Raw genomic sequence first — 21,709 nt, 5'->3', positions numbered from 1 at the left:
GAGGTGCATTAAGTACATGATATGGACATAATGTGTGCAACAGTTTCTGGCACCCATTTCATATTACACCCATCAATCAAAAGCCCACCTTGGCCAGGTTATGGCCAAATCTTTTAAGGGCCATTGCCAAATCATAGAGATTACATAATACTATCCACGCAAGGCCAGCTTAAAATATACCAATGCAGTTGATATCGCAACAAATATGAAATCAGCCGCACAGGTTAAGGCAAAACTGAGAACTAGATATACTACTTACCTGGGTACATTAGGTAGGTTTGAGTGCAGGACATGGAACGTATCGGTAGATAATCCGTATGACTCTTCAACAAGAATCACTTCACCAAGAATAGAGTAACTAACCTAATATAAATACTACAAATATTTCTACCGACAGAGGAGCTAAGTGAAATCTGTTCCTCACGCTACTTGTAGCTTTTATATGATACCAGATAAAGAACTCCTATGAAAATATTCAAATCCTTACCTCGTTGAAACACATAACGGAACTTACACGACCGCTTCACTAAACCATGTCTCCATCTTCGAGCAACAATGATAGTCAGCTATCAGGGGGAAACACGACGTAAGTGTTAGGTGCATTCCCTACCTACAGTTATGTGTACATCTAATATACCTACTCTCAGCCACCAAGAAATGAAAACTCCTTACTCAGTACAGAGATACCTGAGCGTGGACTCAACTGTTCACGAACGTGTGTCTGGCGTGGTTGGGATTGAGGAAGGAGAGCATAGTAGGAAGGAATATTATACACAAAGAGCGAAGAAGGCATTGGATGGTTTTGAAAAAGCTTGGAAGGACGCGAAGTAGAACTTCCTTCGGAGTCTCTTTTTTATAGGCATTGTTGGACTACCTATTTACCAGGGTCCTTACACACTCATTTAAGGTCCAGCAGTAAAATTCGGAATAAAGGCAAAGGAGTTCGTTAGTTTTGCAGGACAATGGGATAGGAAGTGATAGAATCACCAATTCATAACATATTGAGTTACATTGGTACGCTGCTTTAGGTTGTCTTGCGAAGGAAACTCCTATGCTTGGCTCAGATCATATTTATTTACAATTCCGATTAACTTGAAAGCAGCGCGGTGATCCTATTCTGAAGTGGATCCATGTACATGGCGCTCTTATTCTTTGCCTATATTTCCACTAGGTACCGTGCTACCGAGTCAGCGACAGTCGCCAATACCAAGCAAGTATTCCATCCCATTCAAACGTTATTCTTGACCCCAGTTCCTTGAGACCAGTTAAAAGCCGACAGAGACAGGAAGTCAGTAGAATATGTCAGAGTTCTGTAGGACGGGAACCCAAAAATTGACACCAGCGGCATCGTGTTAGAAGGACGGTACTCGTACGCCTCGGCCGGATCATAGCCGTAGAAGTCGGGTTTTGTGCTGATATCAGCGGGTACGAGATCAATCTGATAGCCATGAGTAAACTGGAGGATCCATAATATTTGATGCATGTTTATGAAACTGAGCATGCTGGTCTAAATTTCTTGGGTGAATATCGCCTTCGACCAAATCATCCATCAAAGATGCACACTAGGTCTATTACCTTGGGGGCTCTAGACGCAAAACCCGACACAAAGAACAGGAATAAGAAGCTCGACGCCATCTTTGAGCCAATATTCACGTTACAATACTTTGAAGCTGCATAGTAAGTTCCGAAGCAATGGCACAAATTTATGGATACATAGTTATGATACCACTTTAGCCTATACTATGTGTTATATCCAACTACAGGTCCCCCAATCTCCCAGACTCAGATTCCGAAGGGGAGTTTCGAATGCAACTTAGAATATACCAGTAATGGCAAAGTGATTTAAACTCCAAGAGGGCCGTAAGAGTCCGAGTGAGAAATTGAATTCGCAAACGAGTCTGATAATAGTCTTCGTAGTTTCGCATACAGATATCTATCGTTAGTAGGAAATAGACGAAATTACATACTAAAATAACGTCTACAAGCATGATTCTAAATATTACTCTTACACTGTGAGATTTCGCATCTTAGTTGAGGATCTAGGAGAGAATAATATAATCCTCTCATTTGAAGGCAATTGTTAAATGTGTTACGTAAGCATGAGCCCCTATATTGAGCCCTTTTATTGAGCCCTTTTAGATTTACTAGGTACCTGGTTATTGAATGCAACAAGCAGTTTTATCCTCTCGACCTAGCATACGAGTTCATCGTATAAAGGACCTATGGTTTTACTGTGATTGAGGGATCTACTTCTGTTCCTGAATAGCACCATCTATCCCTTAACATATAACAAAACTTTTATTCATACAGTTCCACCCATGTGTCTCTTAGGTATAACATCACGGAAATACTTTGTTCATTCTAAGTTGTTCTTTGGATCGTAGCCTAATATAACAAAGATGAACATCCCACAGAACAACAAAGGAACTATTAGTTAACATCTCGCTCCTTCAAAGATATTTTCTAACAATTCCGTTGTATTCAGACGGTGATGAATCGGAAAGTGCAGGAGTGTGCTTAACAGTCTTCTCCAAGCTGCGCGTTTTGAAACAGAGATGTTGAATCGATACAACTAACATCGAGCTATGATCTATAAGAATGGTATGGAATCCCCTAAGGAGCTGAATCTTTTCTTTACTCATCCTCCACTCTTTACCCTGCCTGGCCATTTCATAAACTCAGCTCATCTACATTATTACCTAACAACCTATTCTCGCATCAAACATGGCTCACAGTACCAGCCGACCAACTAGTGCCAAACCAACTGGTGCCAAACCAGGAGCTGGCACAAGGCCCCCGCAGAATAAGAACCGAGGGACTTCTGTAAATATCCCGTTCATTGACCGAGCTAACTATAGGGACGCGGCTGTGTCGGCCCAGGAGTTTTCGGTCAACATCCAAACCATCCACCAGGTCAACTTCAATTACGGAGTGCCCGCTTCTGAGGCGGAGAATGTCCCCTACGCTGACCCAGCGGCACGGCCTGGCCAAAGTCAACAGGCAGGACCGCCAGTGGCTCCTCATAGGACACTCCCAGTGACTCCGCAGAATACGGTGGTTCCCAAGCCCGGACCGGCTTCGCAAACCGGGCTACCCCCTCCAGCAACAGTGCCTCCTCAATCGGGGACAATAGGTACTCAGACTCCCGCGACTCCCAGCACCAGCGTGATCCCTCCGACGTCGAAACCTCCCCAGACCCCGGTGAAACCGCCTAGCAGGCAGGGAGAGCGCAAGGTGGAAGACGCGCCATCGCCCACGCCCGCCCGCCTTCCAAACCCGCTCTTCCCCCGCGTTTTCCCCCCTCCCCCCTCCACCGCTATCCCCGGAGCCCCTCGCAACACCTTCCCCGTAGACTCGGGCGGATGGTCTTGGAGCCGAGGCGGGACCACGGTACCCCCCGCGAACACGCCCTCGCAAACCCCTACCGGGGATCGTAGCCGCTCTCCGGTATGGCGGAACCCACGGTCGCAATAGGGGACTGAGTAAAGTTCCCGCCTAGAGCCAGGTTTTACCTGCTTATCTACTTACCTACCGTGCCTACCTAGGTAGGTACCTTAGTACCTAAGGCAGATAGATATCCCGTGGCAAGAATACGCTGATGGCATCATCGCTACGGAACGAAGTCTACTCTGTTTGTCATTGAAGCTTCCCGAATGTAGAAGGTACCTAGGTAGGTAGAACATTTTTACAGTCCATCGGACAAGAAATAGCTAGGCAAACAAAGCAATAAAAAAAAGGACATAGCTATATGTTTAACATGTAGATCTCCCCCCATGATGTGAAGTTATCCTCACCTACCAGTTAAGTCCATATAGTCCCGGAGCTAGTAGGATTTTGTCGGATCGCAAGCAGTAAGTATTTCCGCTTTTAGTATCGCATTATGTAGATGCGGACGAATAATTCACCCGCGCGGATGGAAGTAGACTATTATGTAAATCATTCCCAGTGGCCAGTACTCTCTGAATTCCTACTCAGTCGTTTTATCTCCGGTAATCTCCATTTTGACACGCAAAGCCAGTCCACTCTTGGCACCCCTGAAACGAAGAGTGACATGTTTACACGATGATTATGTGAGGTTAGCTGTGATGTACTTATATAGGAGAGTAAACAAGTGAAGCTAGTAACGCCTTCTTATGGCTCTAATAGTCCTGAGTTGAATATATTATTTCCTCTCGTAGAACTAAGGGTTGTTATCACTCTATCACTCTATCACTATTGTTTCTTGACTTGCTCAGCTCTTACGAAGTACCTTAGGAGGTAGTTAACATAGTTATTCCCTCAAAATAACTACTAAGTAAACCCACTGGATTCAAGATATCTCGGTATACCGCTTACTCAAACGAATGATTGATATCACCAAGTCTCAGAAGCCAGATATTAAGCGAAGGAGTACTACAAGAAGCGAAGCCGCCAACACACCAATCGACAACAGACCACCACATATACATCATGTTATATCTCTCGAATTTCATTACTATGGTCTGGTATCAGCTGACATTCAAGCCACAGCCACTCCCTGACGATATTCGGCTGGATGGTCTAACAGCGATCGTGACGGGCGCGAATGTCGGTCTGGGCTTCGAAGCTGCCAAAGAGCTAGCATCACATGGGCTATCGAGGCTGATTTTAGCTGTGCGCGATCTGTCCAAAGGAGAGGCAGCAAAGGCTGAGGTCTCTCGGGAGGCGCCTGAATGCGACATTCTTATATGGCAACTTGACCAGGAGTCATGGGAGAGCATGGTGGCGTTCGCTAAACGGGCCAGCGCCGAGCTTGACCGCCTTGATATCGTGCTGCTAAATGCAGGGCTGAAACGACTCGAGTTTACTCGTTCGCCAACGGGTCATGAGGCACATGTCCAAATCAACTATCTCGGCACAGCACTACTGTCCCTGCTACTCGTCGAACCACTACGACGTACATCACAGCAGAAGGGAAAGCCTAGTCGAATGACGATTACAGGATCTAGCGTTGCCTTTTCTGCCCCCGTGCAGGATATCCTAGAACCGAAAGGGGGAAAGGGTATCATTTCCTGGCTCGATGATCCGGCTTCATTCGTTCCTGGTATAAGTCGATACAAGCCCTCAAAGTTGCTAGGTGTGCTATGGACGCGTGCCCTTGCTGCCCGCCTCGACTCTGCCAATATAATTCTCAATACCCTTAACCCCGGATGGTGCAACAGCTCGTTCCACCGTGTAGACGCATCCGCCGAATGGATGTCAAAATTTCTTGCATGGAGTAGCGCCGAGGGAGGCTATCATTTAACAGATGCTGCTGTGCGACACCCGGATAGCCACGGCGAATACCTAAGTGAGCAAAGAATTAGACCGTAAGTCACCGTGTTTCTACTTTCCTTGTATCTCCAACTAATAGATCTCTCCAGCGTCCCCAATCTTGTGTCATCGGCCAAGGGAAAAGAAGTTCAAAATAAGTTATGGGATGAGACAACATCGCTAATTAGAGCCGAGTGCCCCGATGCGAACATCGAGGAGTTTACAAGAGTTGAATAGGGTCTAACTGACAAGTAGCGGGAGTTTGAAATACCGCCGACACCCTAAATAACTGGAGAAAAGGGGGTGGGGCATTTTCAGCTCATCTGACGATGCCTAACGAAGGATTGTTGAGCTCTTGTATTGATATCAACTTGGGTATTTCAAATATGATTGCAAATTGAAATATTCCATTTCATAGGTATGCAGCAGTTGTAAGAGAAAACTCCGGTTTCATAAGACTGCAAATAAATTTGTGATGCATTTAGGGTGAGATGTGGTATGTGTGATAACAGGTATTACCGAGCAAAGAAACCAGATGGAGATAAACCTAAGTCGCATATATTCGAAAATGACAAACTCCATAGTGGATGACATGATACAAATACATGAAACCAAATACCGTCTGAAGCAGTCTGTTGCAATAAGAAGAGACCTGAGATACCAACAGTTAATGCACTTGGATTCCGGATTTTGGTTTTCAGTGTTATTTGCTCAACAGTTGTAGTGATAGAAACGTCAAATGTAGAATCATGTTAAGTAATCTGAGTAAAGATGTCGCAAAATAGCTGAGACATGATGTGACTACATCAATTGCGACGAGAGGCGTTTGCGATGTAGAACATGAGTCAGGATGGAGTAAGGAAGAATCCAGATAATGTAAAACGAATAAACATCGGATCAGTGATTGATCGCATTTGAATGGTCTACCTACTGGGGATGGCCTATCAATTGAGAGGAGCTATGTTAAGACGCAAAAAAACCAGCAGGGGATGAATGGTGGAGGGGAGGGTAAGTGAGGAGATCCAAGAGGTAGCACGACCTTACCAGTCGTTCCGTTTCCGCCCGGGTCTGGGGCTGGGGCTGGGTGTTAATCCTAGGACGATAGAAGAATGATTGATTATATGGTAGATAGGGTAGGCAGATAAATTGCTATGGAGGATATTACCATATATCAGTTTGTTGTCTCACCAATTGATTTGTCGCATGGCTTTACATCGTACTAGGCTGATCTTCAGGCGCGCGGCAGCGGTCACGCACCAGTGAAATAATCAAACGTGGTCGTGTGAGAGTTAGGGGACTTAAGGAGAAGTGTTCGCGTGCACTGACGATGAAGGGCTTGTCAATTTAGAAAATAACGAAGAAAGGAGAAAAATGGGAAGAAAAAAAAAAGACGGAAAATTGGTGAATTAGTTTCATGATTAAAAGGAAAGAAATATCAAAGTCGGAAAGAACAAGAATTCGGGAAGGAAGAGGGCAGTAAAAGGTAAAAAAAGTGTGGTTTCCAAGCAATCACAAATATTTGTACTATCAAACTTATGCGTTCCCAACCTTTTTTTTCTTTCGTTACCCCCCTCCCCCCAATTTGATCAATTCTAGACCTGATTAGCCGGGTTTGTTTATGCGACATGCTGTCACTCTGGTTTTTAATTACCTACCATGTAGGAGGTAGGTAGGCAAGCAGGTAAGAGGTAGGTAAGAGGTAGATATTACTTTTGCTCTAATGTATTATTATTCGAGGTATTATTTCGACTAGGTTAGGTTGGGGTGGTGTCGCGAAAGGAGCAGCTATTGAATTTGTCGAATCGGGCAGTGTTCAAGCAGCATATCAGGTATCTAAGGCAAGTACATAGTAGCGTCTAAGTAGCGTCCAAGTAACGTCCAAGCACGGCAAGAACGACAACACAGCTCATGTAGGATGTAGGATGTAGGTACCTGCCCTAATCACCTTGTTGCCCTTTTGGCTCTTTTTGGTTCTCGTTGCTATTAATCCTCCTCCTTCTCCCTCTACCTCTCCCCATTCCCCCATCAATTTTATTTTCTCCTCTTCTACCACTTTCATTTTTTCTATTCTTTATTATAACCTGTGTCTTTTTTTTTAAAAAAAAAAGTCCCGTGAACAATTTATAAAATTAACCCCATCCATTTAATTACCCAATTTTCCAAATTTCGTTCACTCACCGCTCTGAAAACAAGAAGTCCTTGTAAGCTGCCCAACCCACATTCCTCCTCTTCCTCCTCCTCCTCTTCTCTCCGTGACTATTTCTAATTCCCGGTCGCATTGCATTTCACATCCGCATCCTTTGTCGCTTTGTTGATTTTACACTTTGATCAATCACACTATCTTCCGTGCTAAGATTTGGTATAGAATTCATTCAACTTTTCTGTCAATCAAATAACCAAAGATGCCCCGCGAAGGAACGCGATCTGCCACAGGCAACTCAAAGCCGCGTGTCTTCCAAACTGTTGACACTGCGCCCGCTATTAAGCGCACCACTAAGCCCAGGGTGAAGAAGTCGCCTACCACCGGCACCAAGCCTGGCCCAAAAGTGAAGGCAGCAAAGCCAACTGGTATAACCAAGAAGAAATCTGCAGCACCAAAGAAAGATGGCGTCGCAACCAAAGTAAGTTTTCTACTATTTTCAAATTTCATCTTGCTGCATCATATCACCTATATTTGACCGAACTAGATACGATTCAGTATTATTTGAGTCTTACTACTTTTCTTATTTGTCTTTCTGTAGACCGTTTTGAGATTCACACCTGCTCGTCTGGGTGTTGGATAAATCGCACATTGCTATATTACTACGCTAGATATGAACTGCTGTCTAACCCTCATTCTAGGTTAAAGCTGCTGTCAAGAAAGCAGAAGAAAAGGTCAAGAAAGTAGAAGAGAAAGCTGAGAAGGCCGAAAAAGCCGAAAAGGCTGAGAAGGTGGAAAAGTCGGAGGACAAGGTCAAGAAGGTGATTATATCCTAAGCCAATAATACACTTGCGAGCATTCCATTTAATTCATTTCGCAGACCGCAGCGAAGCCCAAGACAGCTGCCAAATAGATCTGATGCCGTCCACTATCACCACCAGTTTCCATTTCATAAAGAGTTCAGGTCATAAACTCGATAGTGGGGCATTTACTCCAGGATCTGTCACCCACCATCTGCCAGCTTGAGTTACTAAGTTCCTCCCATGAGGATTGTAAGCCAGGATCTGTTCTGTTCCTAGCTCTTGCGGCGCAAACCCAGGTGGAAAAGCTATATGCCCCAGCTTCTCTGGGATGTAGGGATTACCAACGGTCTAGTCTATACCTCTGCCCTAGATATTTTCTATCCCTGTTCTACCAATGTCACTCACCATGGCACTTCCAATATAACCACGTCGGGGGCAAATCAAGAAGACCAGCATTCCTAGGCAAATCTTTTACAGAGCTGAGAACCAGTGTAGGAACAAGACATCAGTCCATCGTTCGATGAATTCGCAAACTCATGTAATAAAATCAACGGAGAACCCTCAATGTTACCAAGCTATTGAACATCTTGGCGCTATAACAGGTGTTGCGGTATGCGGTGCGCAGTTTGGACGGACACAATGCTAATATATTGTTACGTTGTCCTCATAGGATCTCGTTTGGTTCCTAAATTTTAATCAATTCAGTTCTGTCCATTCAAGGCTACCTCAATTCCCATGTCTTCTGCATAAATTATATTGATTTCTAGTTGACTTTGACCCTTATTATAGGTGTGCGGTCATCTTTCACGGAGATTTTTGGGCACTTCAGTGGAAAAGGGGTCTTGTATATTGTTTACTTAGATAAGTTAGGTACCTAAGGTATGATGCCTTCCATTAGGTACATATACAGAGTCAATATCAAGGTCGTACATGGAGTATATTGTGGTGATTGAATAATGCCTGGCCTTCTAACCTCTTATGAGGGAGCTAGCTAGCTTTTATACAGTATAGACGGTAGGTAGACTCTTGCTACACTCGAATATCTTTCGTACTCTTGACATCTATCGAGTTAGTAGGTATCTATCATGTCTTTTTTCTATTTAGTATTTATTTACCGTGTAGGTAGGTAGGCGCCTGAGGTGAGTCAAGGGAAGTTTCCTAATTGCCTACGGTAATCAAGGACTAACTACTCTTTTCAATCTTGGACAACATACTACCTATCATTAGACAAAAGAAGATTTGCACCTAATATTGAATAAAGTTTTACTCTACCTTCTCGTCAAGCTCTTAATAAGGGTGACGCACGCTTGTTCGTCGATTTAATGCATTCATACAGGTGGAAATGGATAGGGTGAGAAAAAAAGGGGCAAATGAGCCTTAGTAATCACCCCTGAATTCTTATCAAGTTGATGTAGTTTCAAGGACCAACGAAAGTTTGCCAACTTCTGGAAGCTAGAGAAAACCTCATCCTGGTCTTTTATTGTGACTGCAGATAATCAACTTATTCACAATGAATGGTATTTTTACTTCCTATCTACATTTTTAGCCCTCATTATAACCGATGGTCCACTCTGAATAGAGTATACAGCATTTCCACAGTTGTTATGACTAGAAAGTGTACAGCTTTCCAACTGTTCCCGATGCTTTTTCCTTACAAGTAGGTAGAAAAGTCATTTCCCTCACCTAGACATTTAATGTATTCCCTTTATCGGGGAATCCAGTGAAACTGGTATCAATATCCGTGCCAAGTAATCCAAGCTATCTCTCTATTACAGTGGTCAACTTTACCCCAGATAGCCTGCTTCTTTCTCGACAATATCATCTTTTATATGACCCAGGAGCCGACATTGTTAAGTGTTGTGACTCCAAGCATTAGGTAAAACCAATAGCTTCCGCCGTAGGGTTATGCCTGATCCGATTCAATTCATCAATACACTCTGCGGTGCAACAGTAGCTGGCGGGATTTCAAAGAAAGTGCCTTGCTCTCACCAAGGGTGACTTTCAATGACTTTTCGATGTGTTGCAAGACTTAAGAAGATTTGAGTTGCTGCTTCTTGCGAGCTTTCTCGGCCTCTTCCCTTATTCTCCAACTCACCATAGGATCCCACTTCTCACCTAACCGTTGCACCTCTCCATGCTATGTGGGAAAGTGCATTATCTGGCCCGCAGGGATTTTAATATTTTCCCAGTTTTTGTCTTCATCACGTTCGTCTGTGCTCTGAATTAGTGTAATCAATTAGTAGGGTTCAGCTAGAAACTTACCAAGCTTTATGGCCTGCATTTCCCTTACACCGCAAAACATCCCATTTCGTCCCTCGCGCTGTGCAAGTTGCCAATGACCTGCATTGCCTTCTCCAACCCATATTTCCTCAGTGAAAACATCCCCTTCTTGGACTGTGCGATATGGGTTATGAGCTGGCAAGGATAGCATGTGCGACAATAACGCGTGTGGAATGCTAAATAACCGCTCAAACCTCCGAACAAAAGGCAGCCATGAGAGAGTGTTTTCCGTATAAGCAACTCGAACGTAAGGATTCATATATATCCCCATCTCCTTCTCTCCAGCTTTCCTTGCTACCTGGGCCACATCGGCATGAAATAAGCAGCATTCGCAGGCATCGAAGAAAAGTTCGGGTTCATAACGGAACCGAACTGGAGCCGTGACGTTATGCGGCTTTGCGGGATCGATAACATAGCTACCGATATCCTGAAAGTGAGTATTCGGCAAGGTCTTATTCATGTTCTGAACATATTTTGCCTGCATCGCCACCATTCCGCTCCAACAAGCCTGAACGGGTATAGCATCTTCTTGATTCAGTATGGCTGTCCTCGATACGCCTTCGCCAGCATTGAGGAAAACTGGAAAGAAGGGTAAACCGGCCGAGTAACCTTCATAATCGCGAGTGACATAGAGATCGTAAAATTTCAACGGAGTCCAGAAATCCAAAGCACACGCCGACAAATAATGCGAGCGGCCGTCAGACTCAACGTTAGTATTAAAAAGAAGATGCGCCGCCTCCATCGCATAAAATACAACGTCGTTCAGGAAAAGTATCTTGTCATACTGAATTGTCCCAATACTTGGATCAAATCGATCAAGTGGTCGCAAAGCCCGGTTCCGCATTTCGGACAAGTAGGCCAGACGCTTCACTCTCTTGGTTTCGTCCGGCAGTGTGACGGTTGGGAAATCGGACAAGGGCACATGGGGGTCGTTGACGATGTAATTTTTACACCTAAGTTGCCGTTTTAAGCTTTCAAGTGCCGCCGCACCTTGGGGGCCACTGTCATTCTCGTAGATACTCAGAAAGACATTGTCGTGTCCGAGTAAATGTATTAACTCCAACAAACTCTTCCCCCAGAAACCATTCGCCAAATGGCCTTCTTTATCATATAAAGAAACAGAAATAAAAATTTTCTCATTATTAATATTAGCACATCCCGCTTGTCGAATAGGTCCTTGGCATCGAGACTCTAAGTCTCGGTAATGCTGAGGCAGTCTCGTGTACGACGGAGCGAAGATTGGTGTTCCGGTTAAAAGTATGCACAGAGTTATAACGATGTATTTAAGAAATGCGAGAGCTAGACCCCCAGGGCCTCTCCGCAGTTTTCGTCGAAGGCCCCGGGGCCGAGCCAGACACCAGGTGAAGAGTCGCTTGTCCCATCTCTGATCCGACCCAACTGGTTCCTCTGACGAAGCCTCTATGTCTTTTTGCGCATCATTTCCGAGAAGAGAAGATAAAGATGACGAGGCTTGGGTCTCGTCATCGTCTAGGAGGCCGATCCATTTCTCTGAGGATATGGAGTTAGGCATTGATGGGGTGGTACATCAAGGCAAACAGACGACGATATATTGGCCGACTTCAAGCCGGCCCGAGTGTGCTAGCACAAATAAGGCTGCTGTCTTGATGCCAGCTTGACTTGTGAGTTGTGACACCCGCCAGATATGCCGAAGTACAACGATTCCCAAGACAACGAGGCCCAAGATCGGCTATAGAATAACCTTGTAGGAATGTACCATCAAGTACCAAAAACCATGCTACTTTGTCCTCATCAAGCGGGCTGTTGTTGTACAAGGCCCTCTTTTTTCTGTATGCAATTCAAGTGGCTTGCAGCACTACCAGCTATAGAAGGTATGACGAGGTCGTACAAACGATTAAAGTCGAATCGGGACCAATGCGATCGGAGACTAAGCTGTATTTGGCAGATTCCGCTGCAGGTACGCGTAGGATTCGATGTAGGATTGGAATTGGAATTGGGAAGGCTAAGTGTTCTACTGTTGGCAGTTGCTTGAAATCACAGGATTGAGAAGTAGGAAACGAAGGACAGAAAAAAAGGCGTGAATTTCCGTACGAGCGTAGAAGCTTCTTTACTTTGGAAGTAAAAGGAGGTGGAGAATTATTATTAAAGACGTGGTGGGAGCATTATATTGTTGCCTGTAGCCCGTAACCTGTAGGTACTTTGTAAAGAATACGGATATGTTAAAGATACGCAACAGCCATGCAACGGCCATGCAGGAGCCATGCAGCCGTCACGCAACCATAGCACTGGAATACTTAGAACTGCTATGTAAATCACTGCCACGGAAAGCAAGTATGCCCCATTACATAGCGGGGAACAGGCCTTGACGTCCTTTGCAAACAAGGAAATTGCTGCCATTTAAAACTTAGCTAAAACAGAATTTACATAAAATGTTTGTAGGGAGGCAGTGCCTTCCTGAAGCTTGGGTGCCGAATGCCGGACTAAGTGCTGATACCAGGTATCAAATAATCAACTAGTGACGTATGCAGAAGCATACCTCTTACGAAGCACAGAGACCTAAGGTAGAATCAAATATATGGATGCCTAAACTACGCAGGTCATGAGGTTCCTAACTTGAATTGGGTAATTTGTGACGCTGTTCCAATCATATTATCAAGTACCTAATATAATATGCACATATTCTAGGCAGTAGCTAAGTGAAATTTGTCAGTCCCGGTACACGATCGAGACGCAGGTAGGTGGTACCTAGTGTAGGCCACTTATACATTTTGGTCTAAGAGTATATCAAGTCTAAAAAGTCTAAAAGGTGATACAGGTCACATCTGCATTATTTATATTGTACAGTAATGAGAAAAGAATATAAAAAAATAAAAGAAAACCAATCCATCATTACTCATGAAGAGTTCTATGTTGATATTATACGACTGCGTCCTCAATGAACGGCAGATACGGCGCACGGATTCCGCGGAACGAACTCCACTTAGCTTCCATCAACACAGCACAGCCTACAAATAATGAATTCGTTTCTGCATCCAACTCAACTTGCAGTGATCCGAATAGGCTTCATCTTGTTTGGCATGTAAACCTTGAATGGTGATCACCAATTAATACATTTTCTTTGCTGTTATCTACGAGCTAAGACAGCTATCATTCAAAAAGTCCAACATACAGTACATACTCACCTCCCTTAAGGTAGGTAGATATGATTTGCCAAAGAAAAATTCATATCTGACATGCGTCAACATGGAAAGTGGCTAAAAAGGCTGAGGTTTGCATATCGGATAGGCGTTTATGCCTTTTCTTTTAGCGACCAAAAATTGGGAATTCTCTAACGAAAAGGGGTATTGTACTTCCTCAATCGAGTGTTTTGTCGCGATGTCTTCTCTATGGATTGAACGTGATTTCGTGATTACCTAGAGGTAGGTACTCCTTCTATATACAAAAGCCTACCCAAGTTTTTTGTACACCGCGCTTTCTATCCCTTTTGGTAAATTATTTGGACATCGATTGACGCCTTTCAAAAATGGTGGGCGTGCCTAGATCTAAACGATGCGAGCGTTGTAAACGCATCAAAATCAAGGTAAAAATATTCTCCCAGTTACCCTAAAGAGCTAGGCTAATTATAATCATCCGTCTCATATATAGTGCGATGAGAACTGGCCGACATGTACCCCGTGTTTACGTGCTGGGGTCACTTGTTCTGGTCCTCCAAATCTGATCAAATTTATCCATACCAGCTCGTACACCTCGACCACTGGCGAAGCGAGGCATGATGACGGGGTCGCGACCCAACTCATCGCGCGTGGGAGGTCGGCTGCCAGCCTAGAGAGCATCCGTCAGCGAGGATTACCGGGCGGGGCTTCCTTTGGCCATTTCCGTCTTGCTCCCGGCGGTCCACGGAACAACCCCACGACTGTGGCGGACCGGGTGGCTGCTCGTCTGGTTGGATATCTCACCCACGAAAACGCCACGTGGGACATCCTATCATCGTTTGGTTATGTAAAGCACCTCCCAGTACGGCTAAACGAAAGTCCCGCATTGCGAGACTGCGTCGCTTTAATGTGTTCTACCTGGGTCAATGCCCGACGAGACTTTTCGTCGGCTCAGCTCATTGATTCAAGCCTCTATGGTAAAGCACTGAGAACTCTCCAGCGCGCTATAAACGACCATGAACAGCAACTTAGCAATGAGACGCTAGCTGCTGCGACCATCCTAGAACGACTAGAACTTGTGTTTGACAGCCAGCGTCCCTACCATCGATCCCGCCATTGGGAAGGGATTCAAACTCTCATGATAAGGCGGGGTCCACCAAATCCTCAGGATAACTTCGCTGTCCACTTGGCGTTCGAGAATCATGCAGCCCTCGTAAGCATGCTTCACAAGATATTTATTAACAGAAAAAGGATGACTAATTTAATTTATTAGATCTCGCACTGGGTCGTAGAGGGTGGCGAAAATTTCTATTTGAGCTCACCGTGGAAGGAGGCAATGGAAGAGTCCTTCCTAGCTATGGATGCCTCTGTTTCAAGCGAGCAAGCTGATTACTATGGCGTAGGTCACTACTATGGCCATTGGCCTAGCCTCGTGCAAGGCTTTCAACTCGTTCTTAGTGACGCGGATGCGAACTCGCAACAAGTACAAGCACTAGCTCTTTATGATAAAACCGCACGCCTCGACGCAGACATCGCATGTATCGGCGAGCCAGCTATGCTGAAGTTCCGTAGGTCGGGCCGTATTCTCGAAGAATCAGATCGCGACTCACCAATTGGCGTCAAATTTCACTTTGGAAACTTACAGACGATGTCCGTTTTGATATCCTACGTCATGATACGGACTGTTTTTAATCGGATATTATACCACTTAACAGTTATGCTAAATCAACCAGACATGTCTTTAGAGGTCGAGCACAGAGAACTATGTAGGAAAATGTGGATGTGCATCCCATTCTTTAGAAGTTTAGGGGCAGTAACAACTGTCATATTTGCCCCTCAACTCTATTTGTCGTATGAAGGGGCGAGCGAAAATGAGAAGGAGTATTTGCTAGACTTCATTATGGAATTAGTATCATATAGAGGGAGCGCGAGATATCCCAGAGATCGACGGACTGTGGAACGGTTTGTCCTCGATGCTGCACAAGCTATGGTAGGCCGGCGTCCCTTTGTTACGAGTATTTCTTCATCGCAAAGGGAGGCCGCTCAAGTGGAGACAACGGGGAGTTAGTTGCCTCGAGTAAATATGCTTTTTATTTTCTACCCATTGTTTATAGATTTGCTTTCATCGTTAACTACCTGAATATATCTTCTATAACTACGTAGCCGACGAATCTTTATGCTTAAAGCTGTCTCAATCTTCGAAATAGGGGAAAGTATAAAATGTTCTGGTGGAACTACCGTTGGATGTGATTATGCAAATCTAAGGCATTTATGTACCTAAATATTAACCGAAGAAAAGCGAATGACTTCTTCAAGAAACCTTTATGGATGGATGGACCGTCATGAAGTTGTAAAGAAATTGAGAGCTACGAAAACAATTGAAAAGTCGGTAAAATGCACCAGGGAGAGTGGTCAGGGCGGTAGCCAAAGCAATTATTGCTGTCTTTCTCTTAACACTAACAGCTCCAGAGTTCGAGGAAGACGGGGATGAAGAGTCAGAAGAGCCTGAAAGTGGGTTAGAGCTAGCAGAACCGAGGGCAGAAGAGGCCGTGGCTATAACACCAGCCGATGGAGTGGCCTTTGAACCAAATGGAGAAGCTGTCGCACCGGAAAGTGCACCTTAGACCTTCTAGTCGTAGTGCCTAATGCATAATATGACTCAGAACTCCTTACCCCGCGAGGTGAGAGATGTAAGGGGTCAGGCATGGAGCTTGGGCTCGAGATTAGGAGGTATGTACGGGATCATATATGGGTATTTTAGTCTTGCAAGCGCGAATGGAATTCCCGCAGAGTCCAACACTCTGGCAACCGTCGTCGTTGCCCTTCCAGTGATACAGCAATCGGCTTGGTTTTCGTCGCTGACTATGGCATACCCTAGACAGCACCTGTTATTGGTGCCAGTGTCTGTTCTGAAGGGCGAAATCCCCAGAAATATGATTTCATAGTTAGACTTTTAATTGAGTGTGTTCGATGCTAGTTATCGTTGATATCCTGTATGACTACTTCCTGCAATCTTCGCAGCACTGGATACGCCTAAGACGGTAAATAAAATACTAGTATCCACGACCATCTTCGCAGAGAAGGGTTATATGGATGTATTGTAAGGTAGAGTTAAAGAAAAAAAAATCCAGCCTTAAGGATCTCTGTCGTTTCACGACGTGGTAGATAATCGAGTTGTTGTAGTATCTTAGTGCAACATAGTAAAGCTAAAGCTATGTGTGTCTAGTTCAAAGTCAATATGATGGGACAAAGAAAGATTGTATATTGATTTTGATCAGAAATGATGTGTTTATCACGGAGGTAGCTAACCGCTGAATACTACCTCTTGAAGTCTACAAAGCTACAGGGGCAAGAGGAGATCCGTTGTTTCCATGCCAATATCTAAAAATAGGTACTTATGATAGGTAGTCGTTGCTGAAGAAAATCTTTATGACTAAGAGATCGGCCAATGATATCAAAGATTAGTCTCATGGGCTGTTGTTGGCTTCCTAAAAGGGGTAGATCTTCAACATCGGCATGAGGACCCACTATCTTGAGTAACGCTACAGCTGAACCGCAATCCATATAACACGACTGCCATCTTTAAGGTTTAATGAGATGAGATCTGGCTCTTTCACTATGCCATGTATGAATATCATGTAATCGTTATAAATGACATAGGCTAATACTAACAAGATGATGCAACCGTAAGTTTGTAGGTGTGACTTCATCTGCTGATCTCAACGATACTTTGAAGCGAGCGAAAACTAATTATATTGCCATAAAACTTTTTCCATATTACCCCTTTCCTAAGAAGAAAAAGGGAAAACAGTTGTTTTTCGGGGTCTAGTGCATACCTCTTAGTACAGAAAATGTGCTACTAACCCTTGTTGGATCTCTGCAACCGTTTCCAGAAAGTTATTAGACCTATAAAAAAGTTCTTTGAGCATTAAAAGCGATAAAGGTATAGCAATGGTTTGAATATATACTATTCAGATCAATTCATACCAGAGAATCTCCTCAAAACAACAAACTAAACACTCAATCAACTATAACTACCTCTCGCAAATTTTACCTAGGATATGATGTCATATAATACGAAAATAATTTGAAACTAATAGTATAGCTATGACTCTAAGTTGTTTTTCCTATCACTAACGGAGTGAAACAGTTCCTGTTTAGAGCTGCCGCAACTATACTTCCAAGGTTAGGTACGTACCAGGTATGAAATATACAACTTTAACTAGACATAATCATCTTATTTGAGCGAAGATCTTGTCTTTAGGATGAACTGTTGGAGTACGACCTGTTGGTTTGCATTTGCTGAGCCACGACCGTACATGTGAGCGTATAAAAAAAGCTTTGTACAAATGAAGAGACAAGGTTGATGATACTTGCCCCTTAACAAGAAGGACATTCAATACTGTTCTTGAGTATTTTTTATCTCTTTAGTTCTGGTTTAGAGGTAGACGGTAAGCTTATATAGGTAATTCTATCATGATAACATGGACGCTCGTTACCCTGAATAATTAACATGTCCCCGAGTGAAGACAACTGGGTGTGTTATTCGGCAAGCTTGGATAAATTGTTCGCATTACCGGTATTACCTAATCACACTCCACCCCTGGTTGGAAAGTAACAAATATTAAAAGGAGGAGTCTTCGAACCAACATGCTTTACAGCATTGGTTGATCAACACTTGATAGTGGACCATTGACGCGTTGTGCATTATTGAAATCTTGCGATGGTTTTTTTTTTTTTTTTTTGCTATGTGTCCTGGAGTTTATTATAATCTTGAACCCTTGTTTTGGTTAACAAGGGTCGTGTCTGCCTTGAGACTATGCCAGTTGCTGCCTATTATCATGTCGAAGAACGACCCGTGCACCACGAGTTTATAATGTCGGTCATACCTGGCGAGAATTAACTACCATAAACCAAAGATAATAATATCTGCACCAATGTCACAGGCTTCGGATAGTGCTGATTTTCGTGGTCGCCGCTCCGGCAAACCTCCCGGGGAGAGTATTCCGCAGCTGAGCTGTGAGTTATGCCGGTATGATTGAATAATTTGCTAGTTCGCGAGTCATGAATTGCTAATTAATTCTATAATAGAAAACGAAAGGTCAAATGCGACAAGCTGAACCCATGTTCCAATTGCGTAAAGGCGGACGTTGTGTGTGTACCTATTCATCGTAAGCGCTTACCTCGTGGTCGCCACACCCATCCTCGATCGTTCCCGACCTGCAATACCGGCGATGAATTGATGTCTCGCATACGGAACCTGGAGACTCTAGCTTCAAATATAAACGACTTAAAAGTCTCGTCACCGAATCCCGGACCGTCAACCTCGACTAACTCAAACGTGGGTGTAGATGCAGAGAATAACGTTGGGTGGAAAGTGTGGGCGCAAATCGTGGACGAGGTAAGTAACTTATATCATATCAAAATACTTTCGCGGTAATTGATGTTATAAAGGTAGAGGGTCTTCGTAATATTGTTGGAGATGCTTCGGACGACGAGGATAGCGTGCGGTCAATCCCTAATTCCACTTTTGGTGCTAATTTGAGGGCAATTGGCATCGGCTCCTCCTCTTATAGCAGCCTTCCAACGACTAATGATCGTTTGAAAGACCCCATCGTAACGGCTCAATTATGCGACATCTACCTCCATCAGGTGGACCCCATCATCAAAATTCTGCATCGGCCCTCTCTAAGCAAGTTCATGCAACATGGCCAGCGCTATTTGGGGTATGACACTAACCACTTATCTACGGTGTGCCTAAAGTCGGCTGTCTGCTATTCTGCCGCAGCAAGCATGACGGAAGAACGATGTCAACAACTGTTCAATATTAGGAAATCTACACTGATAGAAGAATGTAGAGCAGCTTGCGAAGCGACTTTAGAAAGCTCGGAACTCCTTACAACGAATGATATCACTGTCCTGCAAGCCTTCGTATTATACCTCATTGCTAGGCGGACGGAGGATTCGAGCCGTGCTGTATGGACTATGACCGCGTTAGCTGTTCGGATAGCAAAAGCGCTCTCTCTTCACCAAGTGAGGGGGGAATCTTTCTTTAACCGGCAGATGAGACTGCGGCTATGGTTCACGATCTGTCTGTTAGATCTTCAGGGGTCGATCGACCAAGCAACCCAACCTCTCATAGGTGTCGATGAAATACCGCCGGATTTCCCCCTCAATGTCAATGATTCCGAGTTTGACATTGACACGCCAGGAGAACTTCAGAGCAGAAGTGGCCTGACTGATATCACATATGCTCTCGTCACATATTACGCACAGCCAAGCGCGCGACTCCTGAATTTTCACGGTAAAGAGGCGGACAGACTAAACTGGGAAGAACGAGAGAGGCATTCATTTCTTGTCCAACAGAAAATCCAGAGCCTTTTGAAATTCTGCGATCCTGAGTCAAGCCCCTACGCGTGGTTCACTTTCCACGGGGGACAATCGCTAGTGGCATGCATGCGACTTGCAGCTCTGCGGCCTTTACACCGTGTCAATACCAATCAGCCCGCTCCCCGCGGAAAACTCACTGAAATCCTGAATAACTCCCTGGTAACCCTGGAGAAGGTGCACCTAATTCAAACTGGCCCAAGAGGAGAGGGGTTCAGATGGTATATGACGGTTCACTGGCACGCGCTTGCGAGCGCTATCGCTGAATGTTATGTCGGCTCTGATATCTCAGCAATCCAAAACGCCTGGCCAATCATTGAATGGGCTTTCGAGTACCATAGACAAGCTATTGAAAGTTGCCGTCGAGGAATGCTCAAAAGGCCGTTAGAAAGGCTGATGATGCAGGCCAGGAAGAGGATCAGCGTCCTTTTAGGACATCCGACTTCCCTTCAGCAGTCCCAACAGGCTTTGTTCAGCCCCAACCAAGCGGGTTATTCCGAATATGGACTGTCAAATTCTACCGCGACCAACATAGACCCAAACTCCGCCGGCTTTTCCTTGAACCAAGTTGACCCTCAGGTTACTATGGGTTACGACTTCAGCAGCGGGGCAGACATGTTCCCATATTTTGACAATTCTACTATGGCGAACCCATCGATGCTATCATGGTCTGCGCCGCATGACCCTGGCGCTCAAGTCCCAGGAACTCTGAACGTCTCCGAGGGGGATAATGGCTCGTTTGAAGATGTATCCTGGAAAACATGGGAAGAGTTCGTCTCCGAGCTTTCTTTCAACGACCTTAACTAGGCAGGTAGGTAGCGTCCTACATAGTGGAAATTTAAAATTGAACCCAGATATGAATTTGTTTCTTGATATGTTACCCACTGTCTTTGCCGGATTTAACGCGAACCAAGTCGTAGGACTACAACAGGGCTTCCCAATGAGACACCCTATTCAATTGGCTCTAAGCCCCTTTCGCGCGTCGTGGAACAGGTGAAGCACACATCTGGTTTTCGACTTAAGGCGTAGTATCTATGGGGAGCTCTTGAGAAAGCAAGAGTATCGTCACTAGATAGCCTCGCAAATAGGTAGAACGAAGGAATATCCATGTATAAGCATTTGCCTCTTGATCGGCGCCTAGATCAATGTCCTAGTCAATTGTAAGGTTACGTCTGGCTTAAGAAGTAGAGAATTATAACGAGAGATGAACCTACTTCCGCCGTTGTGCAGCGTACCAGGTAGTCAAAGGGGAACTGCTCTTCTGGATTTTATTAGCATTACTATACTTAGGTGTTCTAGCACCGTTCACCTTCGATTTCGATAGTGGCGAGTTTTGCCTTATGTCTAAGTATGCGATGGGCTAGGCAGACCATAAGTGCGTCGTACCGCTTCAGCTAAATTGGTGTTTGACGTTCTGAAATATTTTGTTGTAATGAGTGTTGTGCGTGATTCACTTCGGATTCATTCCAAAACGGACCGAAAAATTGTTCGACTCAGGTACCTCACTAAACATGACGATTGGTATTTTTCCTGCTGCCTATCGGTTTTCAGCATGCGGGTAAAATATTCAAGTAGGATGTTGTATCGTAATAGCGTATTATGCCTAATGGGTAGACGGGTTGGATCGTAGAGTCGAGTGTCGCGAAGATACACAGAAGAAAGGTTTTACGCATCGGATAAAACTTTTGATTTATTAG

The 21,709-nt window shown here is 44.5% G+C and overlaps 7 protein-coding genes across 7 annotated transcripts; 5 read left to right on the top strand and 2 right to left on the bottom strand.

Annotated features, from left to right (window-relative positions):
• The first annotated feature begins 207 nt into the window (after nt 1-207).
• On the top strand, nt 208-882 carry F4812DRAFT_42633 (uncharacterized protein). Its single transcript, XM_047934003.1, has 2 exons — nt 208-586; nt 648-882. Exons 1-2 carry the CDS (start codon nt 534-536, stop codon nt 829-831), a joined length of 237 nt encoding a protein of 78 aa, XP_047795522.1. The 5' UTR covers nt 208-533; the 3' UTR covers nt 832-882.
• Nucleotides 883-1,228: 346 nt separating this feature from the next.
• F4812DRAFT_455021 (uncharacterized protein) lies at nt 1,229-1,635 on the bottom strand (the record flags this gene model as incomplete). The annotated part of the gene is made up of 2 exons (XM_047936752.1): nt 1,229-1,507; nt 1,576-1,635. 2 exons carry the CDS (start codon nt 1,633-1,635, stop codon nt 1,229-1,231), a joined length of 339 nt encoding a protein of 112 aa, XP_047795521.1.
• Nucleotides 1,636-4,449: 2,814 nt separating this feature from the next.
• Nucleotides 4,450-5,508, top strand: F4812DRAFT_455019 (NAD(P)-binding protein; the record flags this gene model as incomplete). Its single annotated transcript, XM_047936751.1, has 2 exons — nt 4,450-5,327; nt 5,382-5,508. The coding sequence occupies 2 exons, from the start codon at nt 4,450-4,452 to the stop codon at nt 5,506-5,508; spliced, it is 1,005 nt and encodes a 334-aa protein (XP_047795520.1).
• Nucleotides 5,509-7,673: 2,165 nt separating this feature from the next.
• On the top strand, nt 7,674-8,324 carry F4812DRAFT_455018 (uncharacterized protein; the record flags this gene model as incomplete). Its single annotated transcript, XM_047936750.1, has 3 exons — nt 7,674-7,892; nt 8,113-8,232; nt 8,292-8,324. The coding sequence occupies 3 exons, from the start codon at nt 7,674-7,676 to the stop codon at nt 8,322-8,324; spliced, it is 372 nt and encodes a 123-aa protein (XP_047795519.1).
• Nucleotides 8,325-10,113: 1,789 nt separating this feature from the next.
• On the bottom strand, nt 10,114-12,124 carry F4812DRAFT_42473 (glycosyltransferase family 69 protein). The gene is made up of 2 exons (XM_047933850.1): nt 10,477-12,124; nt 10,114-10,425 (listed from the first exon to the last, which is right to left on the bottom strand). Exons 1-2 carry the CDS (start codon nt 12,023-12,025, stop codon nt 10,352-10,354), a joined length of 1,623 nt encoding a protein of 540 aa, XP_047795518.1. The 5' UTR covers nt 12,026-12,124; the 3' UTR covers nt 10,114-10,351.
• A 1,398-nt stretch (nt 12,125-13,522) lies between these two features.
• F4812DRAFT_42455 (uncharacterized protein) lies at nt 13,523-15,787 on the top strand. The gene is made up of 3 exons (XM_047933840.1): nt 13,523-14,053; nt 14,119-14,838; nt 14,899-15,787. Exons 1-3 carry the CDS (start codon nt 13,997-13,999, stop codon nt 15,691-15,693), a joined length of 1,572 nt encoding a protein of 523 aa, XP_047795517.1. The 5' UTR covers nt 13,523-13,996; the 3' UTR covers nt 15,694-15,787.
• A 2,775-nt stretch (nt 15,788-18,562) lies between these two features.
• Nucleotides 18,563-20,819, top strand: F4812DRAFT_455015 (uncharacterized protein; the record flags this gene model as incomplete). The annotated part of the gene is made up of 3 exons (XM_047936749.1): nt 18,563-18,657; nt 18,717-19,026; nt 19,080-20,819. The coding sequence occupies 3 exons, from the start codon at nt 18,563-18,565 to the stop codon at nt 20,817-20,819; spliced, it is 2,145 nt and encodes a 714-aa protein (XP_047795516.1).
• Nucleotides 20,820-21,709: the final 890 nt, after the last annotated feature.

The sequence above is a fragment of the Daldinia caldariorum genome (assembly GCF_022478825.1).
Source record: "Daldinia caldariorum strain CBS 122874 unplaced genomic scaffold F4812scaffold_1, whole genome shotgun sequence".
In the NCBI taxonomy this organism is placed as follows: Eukaryota; Fungi; Ascomycota; class Sordariomycetes; order Xylariales; family Hypoxylaceae; genus Daldinia; species Daldinia caldariorum.
The sequence above is the reverse complement of the archived record's forward strand: the minus strand, read 5'-3'. Positions and strand labels throughout refer to the sequence as shown.